General features: G+C 38.2%; 1 protein-coding gene across 5 annotated transcripts in view; it reads left to right on the top strand.

Annotated features, from left to right (window-relative positions):
• The window catches only part of LOC135165035 (SLIT-ROBO Rho GTPase-activating protein 1-like), a 35,361-nt gene that overhangs the window by 16,927 nt on the left and 4,402 nt on the right, over positions 1 to 14,032 (top strand). For 3 of the 5 annotated variants that reach the window (XM_064125949.1, XM_064125948.1, XM_064125947.1), the window contains exons 2-9: positions 524 to 902; positions 4,540 to 4,723; positions 4,996 to 5,386; positions 8,343 to 8,969; positions 9,293 to 10,107; positions 10,449 to 10,519; positions 10,606 to 10,786; positions 11,476 to 11,752. In XM_064125949.1, the coding sequence (XP_063982019.1) occupies positions 854 to 902; positions 4,540 to 4,723; positions 4,996 to 5,386; positions 8,343 to 8,969; positions 9,293 to 10,107; positions 10,449 to 10,519; positions 10,606 to 10,786; positions 11,476 to 11,752 (2,595 nt within the window). In that variant the 5' untranslated portion in view covers positions 524 to 853. The remainder of the gene's footprint in view (positions 1 to 523; positions 903 to 4,539; positions 4,724 to 4,995; positions 5,387 to 8,342; positions 8,970 to 9,292; positions 10,108 to 10,448; positions 10,520 to 10,605; positions 10,787 to 11,475; positions 11,753 to 14,032) is intronic. The other 2 variants (XM_064125945.1, XM_064125946.1) reach the window with 1 other exon arrangement.

Raw genomic sequence — 14,032 nt, 5'->3', positions numbered from 1 at the left:
TCTCAGATTTCAAGATATTCATCAAAACCTGTCAATCCTCAGAAGTTACTTATCTCCTTTTACCCCTTCGCTTCTGATTTAACCTCACGAACAAAAATATTCCGTAAAAATTACCGACCCCAAGTCCCTCTTCAATTCCAAAAGTAACTCGAAAAATATCACTAATGGTATCATAACTTTCCACCGAAAATTTTGCAAAAATTACCGAACGTTTCACTTCAAAATAACGAATAGTAATTTTTAATAAATATTTCTCTCCACATCCTCATCATTTTTTAAATGCAAATAAACCAGTAAAGCTTCAAGTTTCGTCTGCCTTCGTTATCATTCCATATTTACCCTCATCCCTCACAAAATAAAAATACAAAAAATACTCCAGACATTGCATAACTGCTTCCCTCATCGATTCCACCCCCATATTAAATATTCCTGGCTTCAGTACCTCCCGAAAACCCGGAGGATTGATGCATTAAAATAAACACAACTTGTTCCTCAACTCGTTGAATTTTGTTATAAATACAAGAGAGACGGAAATGCGACGCAGTACAACGATAACGACTACGAGGCCGCATAAAGTTGGCAAACGCCAGGCGTTTGGGTGAGGATGACGAGGAGGTGAGACCATTTCCACTCGTGACAGCTTCAACTGCCTGTGTACTATTCAAGTAAAAGACTGATAAAACTAACTCCCTGAAAGGGGGGAAGGAGAAGGTGTGGGGGTGGAGGGAGGGGACCTAATCAAGTGCAAGACTGTGTGAATGCAACATCCGGGATTTATTTGATCGAACTAATCAGATCGTAATCAAGAGTGATAGTTATTCAAATTGCTGGCAAGGAAAATTAAATTTATAAAATGTTCAAGCTGTCATCAGTCAGACAGGACAGAGAGGCATGGACAAAAGGTATATTTTATTTAATTTTTATTTTGTTAATTATTTCACAATTTTTCGGGAAAAATGAGGTTTTTAATTAACTGATTGAGCGTTGATGCAATAATTTTATTTTTGAAAATGTATTCGATGTTATACAGAAGATAAATTGTTAGTTAATTGTAGCGGAAAATTAATGGATTTTTGGTTTTGACAGAGAGAAATATTAAATAAAAATTACGAAGCGTTTTTGTAATTCGGGAGCGAAGGGCGATTATAGAAAAATTTACGAAACTGAATTTTTTCTGAGGGTTTTGTTATTTTTTTTTCTCGGTAAGTTATCGACGCATCAGCTACTGCGGTTCTTAGCGCCGGCTCTGGGCTTATTTTAGTCGTCAGACCCTCATGACTGTTTCCTTTGAAACTGGAAGTTACGGGTGTTAAACCAGACGAAGCCAGAGGATCGGTCCCGGGTCCTCTGGCTTCGTAGGCGGACACCTCAATTTTTTTAAACCGTATTTTTATGCATAAACAAAAAAACAGTCAATATTTATAATATACATAGCTTAGAAACTAGTATTAAACAACTTCTGTGTTAGTGCAATGGATTTAATGAACTTTAGGCTGTTAAAGTCCTCGGATTATTAAGCAGCTGAACCGGGTCGAAGTTTAATCCCAAAAATTATCCTTTAAAGTCCAATTTTTCCAACAAAACTTGACCCAAAAAATGGTCGATTGTCATTGTGTCCACGTTTCACCCTCTCCAGGTCCAACTTTTATCCAAAATTTATTTCCGTTTACGTAATCAAGTGACCAAGTTCTTCGGCTCAAAAATAAAAAGAAAATTTAATTCCAACCTTCTGTTTCCTCCTCGAAGAAGGATTATCATCTTTTCATGAGAAAGTCCAGACCTCGTGAGTAGATAACATCGCGTCTACCGGAAAAAGAAAACAGAATCTCTACTCACTCATAAATGAATACACAAACCGCATGAATAAATTCCCCGTTGAAGTTCTGACAGACAATTTTTCTGGGAATTTACAGAGAGAAAAGTTAATTAGGGATGATTGAATAGAAATTTGTGATGTAACGGTGAATCATCGGTCTAGGTTTGGGTTCGAGAAGGGAAGAAAATCAATATAAAATCCTTGGTGCGAAGGGAATAGTTTGGGAATTGTGCGCACGACATGTACCTCACTTCGTTTCCAATAAACCGAGACAGCCGGAGTATTAGTCGAGTGGCTGAAAAGAGGGAGTGGTTTTTTTTTTATGTGAAAGAAACTCAAGTTCATCGACATGTGGTCCACACGTGGCGATGTCCAAACCTCGAGATCACGATGAAAAAATAAAAAATTGGTTGTGGATTATTCAGCGGAGCTTCGGCCGAGTGGGAACGAGCTGACGGTTTTACGAATCTCTAGGGGACAAAACCCGAAGAGAATGTGTATTTCTCCTTTTGAATTGGAGGCTCGCAATCGACCAGATTGAAATATCGATTTTTATCGTGTTATATTGATGCATTATGACCTGAAAAAGTCCGAAAACTCGATTTTTTAAGCCGATCTGCTGTACAGATGTGAATGGATCGATGTTTGTCACACGTTTTTCCTGATTTTTCGCCGATCGATTGATCGATTTGGAAGTCTATTTGAGTGTAGGTTTTTTTGAGCGCTATCAATCGACAGCAATCAAGGTTTCATTCACCCATTGACGTTTGGAATTCTTCCAAAATATATTTTGTTGGACGGATTCTGTCGCATCGAAATAGAATTCTGTTGTTTATTCTCAATTTTCACAGCGAATTCCCAATAGATCGCAGATAACGAAAGATTCCGTTGAAAACGGATCATCATTTCATTAAAAATATTTTATTCCATGCGATTCCCTTGATATCATCTACAATAAATTTTCACATGAACGAAATGACAATTAAAACTTTTTTCAAATATCCAGGGAACACCAATCAATACACGATAAATTCGAACCCTCATTTAATCGAAGCGTCAGATTCCCATTCGGATCCGTCAGAATCAACGATAAAATTCCATCAATTTCATTGGCACTACTAGACAAGACCGAGTCAGTCAATAAATAATCCCTTCGTTTCACTCAATTTTTCCCTCAACCACAACCTTGAAAACCCTTCGTACTCAAATCAATCCAGAAATCCCTTTCTTCCACCCGCCATAAAATCCCAATTACTTTCAAAATACCGCTCAGTCCCCTCCCCCAGAGCACTTCACCTTCAAAAAAAAAAATAATGAATGGGTTTCATGCATCTCAACAGGGCCATCATCATCTGAAAAAATATCCCAATATTATTTTAATAATCACAAGACTCCAGAAGAAATTACAAGTCGCCAGAGGAAAAAATGTTTATGATGCCCAAAGGATGACACATTTTTCGTTGTTCCTTTATTCCTGGTGAATGTGGTGGGCGGTTGAATGAACGTGCAGTTACCACGAACACAAAAAGAATGGGGTGGTGAAGGGGGGGAACCAGGGGTGAGGGTTGTATCATGCACGAGTAGAATAAAGGGGATAAACAAAGAGCCACCAAAAATGAGTAATTTTCACGTGGGACAGGACGAAGTAACGAGCAATCTGTTATCCTTAACATGACTTTTTATTTTTCATCCTTAAAATAAGGGCCTGTAGCATGTCCTCACTACCTCTCGTATATTTTATAGCATGTCTTGCACCCCTTTCCACCGTCACCCCCCTCCCCAGGGTATTCTTTTCAACGTTATGGCTCTCCATTCTGTACATTGTTTTTTTTAGGGTGCAATATTTACCTCGGCTCAGTTACATCCGACGCACATATGTGCATTAAAGAGGGAGTCGAAGTAAAAAACAGACATCGCACCGATGGTCACTATCGATTAACTGTGTCTCGCCGCATCGGGAGAAACTGGGGGGGAGAGGGATCGAGTTGTGTAGAATATGCGAGAGAGTTATAATAGGAATTTTTAATTATTTCTCTGATGTTTTTTTCTTAGGGGTGAGTTATCGACCCATTTACTGATGTGGAAGAAGACATTTTGGATGGTACATTTTAAGGGTGAACTTTGTCTTGATGTTCATTATTTTATTAAATCAGATAATCCAGGAGAATTCCACCGATCTCGTATTTCTGTAATTACAGTAATTCCTCCCAACTCCTCCATAAATTGGGATCCTGGGGACCCTTTTCTCCCCTTTGGCCCTTGAAACCCCACAACCACGAAGTGGAAAATTCCAGAATGAAAAACATGAGTGAGAGTCTCTCCAGGTATTCTGGTCCGCACATAATTGTCGGAACAGCCCGAAAATCAGAGGAGTTTTATAAATAGACGCACGGAAAGACCCCATGCCATCTCAAAGCTCAGCTTCTTCTCCAAGAAAGTCACGTAAAAGTTATATTTTCCCTCGATGGAAAGGAAAAAAATGCAACTCGAGCACTTTATTCTCCTCGCAAAGTGAGAAAAACCGACCGAATGACATGTTTTTTCCCCTCAATTTTTTTGTCATTCACCGGCTGACGGCCATTATTATTCTCTTCGCTAGCCGGAAGTTGGTTGTTCTGTTCTGTTCTCTGCAGAATGCAACGGTGCAGATTCGATTATAGACTTCCCCCTTGTCACGAGTCACTGGGAATAAACTATGCAATTTTTTTTTGTTATTTTCGCAGATATAAGGCTGCAATTGAACGAGCAGCTGAGATGTCTGGACGTGAGAATGGAGTCCCAGGTGGCACTGGTAGCTGAACTGCAGGACTTCTTCCGCAGAAGAGCAGAACTAGAGTTAGATTACAGTAAATCCTTGGATAAAATGGCCAGGAGTATTCAGCTGAGGCACAAGGAACAAAAACAAAAGTGAGTTGAGAAAACGATAAAAGAAATTAAATTGAATAGAGTTGATTTTATTGAGGCTATCACTGGACAATTTTTGATCGAAAATCACAAGCAGTTGATGGTCAATCGATGACTAGGTGATGATCGATCCTTCGATGGTCCACAGGCAGTCGATTGCCATTCGATCCTCAACCGATCAATTCAGCTGATATCGACTACTTGATCGAATTACAGTAGAAATATCCCCTTTGGTCGTCTTGCAACACTAACGAAATTATCTTTTTCACCCCCAGGAGGGAGCAGTGGCCCTTATTTTCGAGCTACGCTTGCTGGCAGCAGCTGGTGAATGAAACAAAATCACTCAGTAGAGATCACGCCGCCCTCTCCGAGGTGTACAGTACCCACCTCGTTGGACGTCTTAATCAAGTTATGGAGGATGTCCAGCGTATCTACCGTCGTTGTCGTGAAATAGGTTACGAAACACACGAAGAAATTCTCAGGGTACTCCACGAATTACACACAACAATGAAAACTTATCAGGCTTATCAGGGTGAGTCGAGGCAGGCGGAGACTAAACTACGGGTTGCTGAGCAACAGAGGAGTAAACTCGAGGTCACAAATGCACCACCTGAGAAGTTAGCTAGGAGTAAAAAATACAAGCTCATCGAGAAGGAAGTGAACAAGGTTTGTATTTAAAAATAAATGAGGGGTTGAGGGGGGAGGTGAGAGCAGGCAGTATTTTTTTTATATTGTGGGGACGGACAGTGATGGGGTGGCCCTTGACACTCGAGCTCCCCTCGGAGTATCGAGAATCGTTAGGTTCTCAGCGATGAATCACTGCTTATTTTTCGGTTTTAAATTATTGCAGGGGGTAAAAATAACACGTGGAAATATATTCTGCTTAGAATAATAGATCAAACCAGTGAAAAATAATTTAGTAGCGAAGTGGTAAAATGAGATGAGTCACTTCTGATTATTGAGCAGTTTTTTATGAATATCTCGGAATCTAGGGATGATAGGAGTGTTCTCATTGGGACCTTTTTTGTGGAGCGAATGGAGAGCTAGAACAACTGTCGTGACAACAATTTGTGCAATACTAACATAATTTTCCATTCATTTTAGCTTTGCCAGCTTGGTCACTCTATTGACTTTTTAAGAAACTTATTTTTCCTCATTTGCTTGATATCTAGTTTTTATCGCGTTGTTTTTTCCTGAAGTCATTTTTTTAAACATTCATTATTTTTTTGAATAATAGAGGTGGAAACACAGTTATTCAATTTTTCACTTCGTTTTACAATTTCAGAATCGATATTCTCACACTTTATCATACCCCTCCGAAAGAAATTACGTTCGACAAAATTCCGACTGCTTTTATTTTTAGTTTTCAATTTATTACTGGGGGAAAAATCTAGCACGTGAGAATACGTCCTGTAGGGAGTTATGAAGAAGAATCTCGAGATTCCAAACCCTTTTACGTCGCAAAAAACTCATTAGGATTTATAAGAAATTTCACAAAAGTTTTTTTGACCCTTAGACCCCCCCAAAACCCATTAATTGAATGTTCCCTCATCTGGAATATTAATAATAGCATATGCTATCCTCATTTCTACTGTTTCATTTTTTCACGATTACTCTCCAAACAATCTCTCAACGTCATAACTCATTTCGAAGATCATCACAAGCGTTAAAACCTTCGAGACAGAGTCATCATCACATAACTCGACTTTGACATGAGCATCGCCGACAGTTTCGATTTTTTTTTAATTTATCGTCGAAAAAAGAAAATCTCTTTGCAACTGAACGCCTCAACTTTTTTAAAACCTAAATCTGGGTTCAATCATCAACAAAAAAAATCGCCGCGTCTCAACGGCTGTTTTCTTCGCGCCTCTGAACTTCCGAAGGAGCTTATCGGATGGTAGAAACCGAAAGAAGAAGATAAAAAGCGTTAAAAATACAGGGAGAGGAGTGCAATACGAGGCGTCTCTTGAGAGCCTGACATATGGGAATATGTCGCGTCATGTGGGGCATTTTGAAATGGAAGGAGTGAATATAACAAGGACAGAAGTGCAATAGCACTCACGAATAAAAAAAATGTGGGCGCCGGAACAATTGGCAAACGCTGACGCAAATACCTAATTCGGACATCCTGCGGCTGTCGTATGCCCTGAATTCACTCGGGACCAACCATTTTCCATCACTCTGTTCACTGTTTTAATATTCATTTCGCAAAAAACGATAGCTCAAACCGTATGAGTAACAAGAATGAAATTAAGGCTTCTATTGTACGTGTTTTCAACTCGGTTCTATTATAGTTCTAGTTTATTCAACAGCCGTTACGTATCATGCAAACGCCCTCGCGCCTCCTCAACTGAGATATATTTCTAGGGAGAAATTCCTCACTCCAAATGTCAGGTCTGAGGCGAGTTATTTCATGATAATGTTGTCTCAATGGATTTGACTCTTAATAAATCGTTATAATCCTCGAGTTGAGTTATGACGTTGAGACAGTTGTTCTGAGGGGATCGATTTTTGTTGGAAATGGGATTTAATTAGAATTATATAAAATGCAGTAGAAATTAATTCACTAATTTCCTTTTATTTTAAAAATCGCATGAGGAAGGAACGTCTGTACTCCGCAGATCTGTCTGGGAGACTAATCACTGGTCACAGAGATCAGCAAAATATTTGTCACCTAATGAACAAACTCGCAGGTCTTTCCTCCTCTCAAACTATTGTTTATGTTTATGTGAACTGAGTGAGGACTCTCCGGAGCAACTTTCGCTAGTCTAGTTAGCTCGTCACCTATTGTTCACCACAAAACGTGCTCTGACGTGGTACCTTTTCGCCCACTAATAAACCAAAAACCCGAAATAAAACCGTTAAAAATCCCCCACGTCAATCACGATCTCAAAGTCGAGTTATTTGTTGAATAAATGTGTCGCAAAGAATTGAAATTCCGGAATAGTTTTTTAACAACGTTGAGAGATTACTCATTCAGACGAGATTGATTTTCAACAAAATGTGACAGTTTCAGTGGCAAAAGCGTAAAACGTCACTAAAAATTCATACGATTTTTTTTCCATCTCAACGATCAAAAAAATTGATATAAAAACCGGCTTGCGAACTTATCATGTTGGATTCCAACCATAAAACGTATAACGCACACATAAAAGTCCATCACAATGTTAGGAAGAACCTAATTGCGGTTCTGATTACTCCACTTAACCGCAGGAATTTATCGGCAAACGTCTCAATTCCGCTGACACGCTCACAACCACCAACAATTCCCCTCAAACTTTGGGATCCCGTTAATATTGCTATCATTTTCCTACTACTGAGTAACCAGATGGTGTAATTAATCATCTCTAATGATGGTATCTGGAAAATTATTAGTTTCTGTCCGACATTGTCTGCTTCAAAATTGAGCCAGAATTTTTTGAAATTCGGGAAACTTTTCACGTATTTAACTGCAATTTCACAGATTAAATTTTGTTAAAAATTATTCGCTCGATAGTATTCGGAAATAAAAATGTTTTCTAAGAATAATTCCACGAAGTTCATAAATAACTAGCAATAGTTACGATGGAATTGATAAATAATTTAGCTCATAAAATCAATGGATTATTTTCTTCACTTTCAGAGGAAGGCAAAGTACACAGAAGCAAAGCTCAAAGCCCTGAAGGCGCGAAATGAGTATATTCTCTGTCTAGAAGCCTCAAACACCACGATCCACAAGTATTTCGTTGACGATTTATCAGACCTGATCGATTGCATGGACTTTGGCTTTCACAATTGCATCGCTAGAGCTCTCCTGATGCACTGCAGTGCAGAAGATGGACGACAAAGATCACTGCAATCTGGTGCTGAACAATTAGCAGCATGTGTTGGCTCCCTAGACTCACGAGCTGATAAACAGAGATTCCTCGAGTCTCATCATGCCGCCTTCATGATTCCCAAAAAATTTGAATTCCAGTGCCAACGGGGTGACGATGCACCTGAGCCTGAATTACAAAAAATTCTCCACAATGAAATGGAACAGAGACTGACGCAGTTACAACAGAGGGTTACATCATTGAGAACCGAGTCGGAGGAAGTTTGGAAGACACTTGAAACTGCTGAAACCAGTCTCCTTGAAATGTTGACAGCTAAGGATTACGATTGCACTAGGTATTTTGGTGACAATGCTGTGCCAACTTCAAAGCCACCTGAGACTGTTCAGATCAAATTGCGTGCCGACAGACAGGAGACTGAGGACTTTTATCTTATGGTAATTTGAGAGGGTGGTGGGTAAATGAGGTGCATGAGATAAATTTTTCATTTGTGGAAAAAATCTTTCGGAGCTGCTGGAATATTAAAAAAAATTATGAGATAATTTTTGCAGTCTCTGTTGGACTTTTCCTTTTGTTTTTATTATTTCGGAAAACCTCCGATATTTTTCTCTGGGTGTATCTGATCCTAACTCTACAATTATAATCTTTAACTTTCATTTAAAAAACAATTCTCCATGGAAATTAGAAAATTCACAAATCACTGCAAAATACATTTTTCACTCCAAAGAAAAAATCCTCAACAATTTTTCAATTTGCCCAGAAATTCCGGGAGTACTTGTTGGGCACCTCTCGCATAGCCCGACTGGATGCAAAGCAGGACTACATCCGGCAGTCGCTCCAGGACGGTTCAAATGGCAGTCCTAATCCGTCAATTCCCTCGAAGCAGAAGCAAGCCCGAAGAAAGAGGATCGGTCGCCTCCAGATGAACGGTCAGCCAAAGCTCTTCGGTGGTTCCCTCGAGGAGTACCTCGAGACCATGAACCAAGAGATACCCTTGATAGTAAAGAGCTGTGTCAGAGTGATAAATCTCTACGGTCTCCACCACCAGGGGATTTTCCGTGTGTCGGGCTCCCAAGTTGAGATAAATAATTTTCGCGAGTGGTTTGAACGCGGTGAGGATCCATTGGCCGACGTGACCGATGCATCAGACATAAACAGTGTCGCTGGTGTTCTGAAACTTTACCTGAGAGAACTACGTGAGCCCCTCTTTCCCATAATATATTTTGAACATCTCATGGAACTTGCACAACTCGAATCGAAACAGGAATTTGTCATCAAGATGAAGGAACTAATATCGAGTTTATCACGACCCGTTGTCATTGTCATGCGATATCTGTTTGCATTTCTCAATCATCTGTCTGAATTCTCGGATGAGAATATGATGGATCCGTATAATTTAGCAATATGCTTTGGTCCAACACTTGTACCAGTGCCAGAGGATAAGGATCAAGTGCAGTATCAAAATCAAGTCAATGAACTGATTAAAAATATCATAACATTCTGCGAGGAAATTTTTCCGGATGACATTGGTGGCATTCAGTATGAGAAGTACATTAGCAGAGAGCCTGATGATGTGTGAGTTAATTATGCTTTTCATATTTTAATTTTATTTCTTAAAAACCATTGAATCAACTTCAAATTATGAATTTATCTCACGAACTCTGGACCTCACAGAAAACATTGTCGCTTGATTTCGATTGATTTCAAATAGTGTGAAAGCAAAAAACCCTTTTAAGTCGTTTCTCTGAAGCATCGAATTTCCCCCGAAATAAAAGGAAATCAGCTGTGCCAGATGATGCGTGAGTTTATGGCGTGACTTTTCATTCGTGATCTCATTTTTTTAATCCGAAGTGACACTTTAGAGACACTTGAGAGACAGGTTCTCTTTGCATTGATGGGGCTTGTTTTTATTGCAGAGATGTGGGCGATTCGCCGACTGATCAGGTCCAAGAAGACATGGACTCAGAAGTCTATCCCTCTGAAGATGGTGAGGTTTTTATGATTTTAAGGGACATGTGGTTGAATTCGACGAATGAATGAATCGGTCATTTGCAACGATATTAACTGTTTCAGAATCAGAGAATCTAGAGGCGACAGCCCAATTTGACTTCAACGCACGATCAGAGCGTGAGTTGAGTTTTAAAAAAGGTGACACTATAACTCTCTACATGCAAGTGAGTTACGACTGGTGGAGAGGCTCGGTGGGTGGACGAGAGGGTCTTATCCCCGATAAATACATTATGCTAAAAATAAAGTGAGTGAAATAATCAATAAATATCAATCAAATCATAAAAACGCCAAATGAGATAAATCAACTTATTCAGTCTCTGGATCGAGGGCTCTTTTTTCTCACAATCTGTCTGGGTTGAAACATTCTGAACAATATTTTAATTTATCATGTTAACTCGTTGATCGTATATTTCCTTTATGGGGCACATTTCGGGAGATGTATGGAGTCCTAAAATATAAATGACATCCACTCAAAAATACGTTGTCAAGTAATTATATTCATATCTTTATTACTCGGTGTATCATTGGTATTCTCACCATTTCTCTCGAGATAATCACGTATACATTTGCATTACAAGCGAGACCCTTCTTAAATAGAAACGTTTAGTGTGCAAAAAGACATTTTTGTCTCTATTTTAAGAGATGAATTAAATTCTTATGAAGGTCTTTCAGAGCGTTCAATAAATTCTTCGTGATTATCACTTCCTGGATCGAGTGATCAACAAAAACTAAGAGGATAGAGGTACATCAAACCACTACGACCCCACTGCTATTTGCCTCGTTTACCCCTTTGACCCTCAACCCCAAAATTATAAACAATCGTTCGACTACTAAAGGAAAGACAAAAAAATTTCCACATTTCATAAAGTGGATTTTGTATGTCCTTCTCAGTCACGATTTAATGCCAAGAGCTAATCGAATTTCTTCTTTAAGGGATGAAGAGCGTGACAAAGACCTCTTGAAGTCCTCCAGCGAAGAGTCAATGCGCAGACGTGCATCGAGCTCAGCAGACAGTACCCTATCAAGTAACAATTCACCTTTGATGGGACCAAGTAGTAATCACAACAATGCGTGGACTGCGACAAATGCAACAGACACTGTAACGACTTCCGGGTCCTCTCAGCACGCCGAAGCCATCCCCAACAATACCATTGTATCAATGGCAGTGGCGAATACAGCGTGTACCTCGCAAACGCTCATCAGTCGAGAGGTATTGGAAACAACAGTCTAGCATTCAAAATTAATGAGAGTTTATTTTATATTTATCATTTTTTTTCGTTTATCGCTTGATATCGAGACAAGCTCAGACTCTTCGTGTTGCAGTTGCATGATATTTCACTAGCAAAAAAAAGGCACAATGCACTGCTTAAATGTTTCATTCGAAAATCGAGAAATTTGTGATTTATTTTTTAAACAAAATGGGAAGAGGAGACAGTTAGAGGTGAATAATCGGGACAGGGGAGAGTTCTAGGGGACAATGGGAGGAAATATTTTTCGTTGATAATTTGATTCTCTGTGATGATTGTTTTGTGATATGTTTTTCGGAGGATCTATCGATGTGGACATTAGTTCACCATTCAAAGCGAAAATTTTTATTTTTTTAAATTATTAAATAACATAAATTTGAATTGTCTATTGGCTTGGTAAAATTATTTCTAGAGTAAAGCGAGATTGAATTTTTTTTATTGGCAAGTTCAGTTCTCCACATAAAAAGGTCTCACAATAGTTGTATGCAAAATTAATAGCTTTCAGGATAGTTACAAAATTCCATTTTCAATTTTATTTTTGAGGCTGAATAACAAAGTTGCTCTTAATAACAATATCTTGATAATAACTCAGTCTTCAAATAAGTAGAAAAGAGTTTAGCGAACATGTCTCCGTCTCCAAACGTTTTATCAAATGCTCTCCTGAAGGAATTAATCCCCAAAATAATAGTAAAATGAACAAAAAAATCTCACAAATTCCTCTCTACGCACAGATCTTATTGTAAACCACGAGTTCACCACCGATAAGACTGAATTTTTCATTTTTCTATCCCAATCTTGAATACAATGTCCATTAAAATGAATCAAACGACTTGTCACGACTGACAACAAATAAATGCAATGTCGGTCCCTAGATTGAAATTAATGACAGTCTCCTAGTTGATTAGTAAACTCTGTACTATACACATTGTAAATAAAAAAAAAAATAATGAATCTGAAAATATATCGAACCAGAAAAAAACGCCAATTCATGTGCCCATGCATGTCCGCCATTTTTGTTTGTTATATTTTTACGATTGAATTGAATTCAGGAAAAGTTGAGGCGTAACGATTCCCTAAAATCCTCATTCTTTCGTGTTAATGAGGATTGAAGACGAATCGTTTTACCCTCCCCCTCTCCGATCTATTTTTTTCTGCTCTCGTTCTATCGAATGCCTGTGTTTAATCGTCTTGTTGCAACTGGATCTTGGGTTTATTATTATTATTTTTAAATATTATTTTCACATTATTTACTCTGTTTTCCAGATTTATGTTTAGGTCTGAGAGATATTAATCGCTTAGGCCCCTATGACAATTCGAGGATACTAAAATTTATTTTTAAAAACTGTTCGATAAAACTGCTGACCAATAAACAAAAGCCAAGTGTTAATTTTTATGTGTAATTGTGTGCGTATTATCATAATTAATACAGTTGTTATGTTGAATTTGTTTTGTTTGTTCGGGAGTTTGGAATCATTTGGGTGAAATTTTTTAAATTTATTTTAAAGAGATAATAATTACGGAGGGGAGGGAGTGTCGAATTGACAGTTCAGTTGGTTTTGTGCAATCCCATAGAGTCCTGTAGAACATACTCAGTCTGTAGACGATACCAAAGGGAATGCCGATAGCGGATACGTCTTAGACAGCACGGATAAACTTTGAGAAATGAAAGAAAATGTTTTAGAAATATATAAATTGGGTGAGTAATTCATTGACCTCCATCTCCTCCGCATCTTAACTCACTAATTCATAACATTATTCATTCAAGTACAGAGGGAAATACTCGGATTTATTCACATAATTCCATTCAGTTCAACTTTATTTATGATTACTATTCTCTATTCACGATTGTTTAGGGAAACTACATTATTTTCAAAGGGGAAAACAATCTGGGAAATATTGTGTTGTAGTTCCTTTTCGTCGCATATTTTTTAAACATATTTCTTAAGAGTATCATCACGAAAATATTCAAAAGAAAATGTCAAAGGATTTTTAACAATTTGTTTTGTAATTGATTTTGCTAGACTGTAGTAATTTTACAACAGAAAAATTTTTTCTGATGATTTATTTGTTTAAATAATCGGGCTCAATGGTTTCAACATATTTTATTGAACAAGTAATAAATCGAAATGGGAATCAATTTTCCTCTGTACTTCCCCCGGACCCCCAGAATTGAATCACATCCATAGGTACTCATCCAGTACTCCCTGTTATCGCATTTGTAATGCCAATCACTTTATATCAGT

The sequence above is a fragment of the Diachasmimorpha longicaudata genome, chromosome 8, assembly GCF_034640455.1.
Source record: "Diachasmimorpha longicaudata isolate KC_UGA_2023 chromosome 8, iyDiaLong2, whole genome shotgun sequence".
NCBI classification, from domain to species: Eukaryota; Metazoa; Arthropoda; class Insecta; order Hymenoptera; family Braconidae; genus Diachasmimorpha; species Diachasmimorpha longicaudata.
Note: the sequence above shows the minus strand (reverse complement) of the source record. Positions and strands in the feature narration are given on the sequence as shown.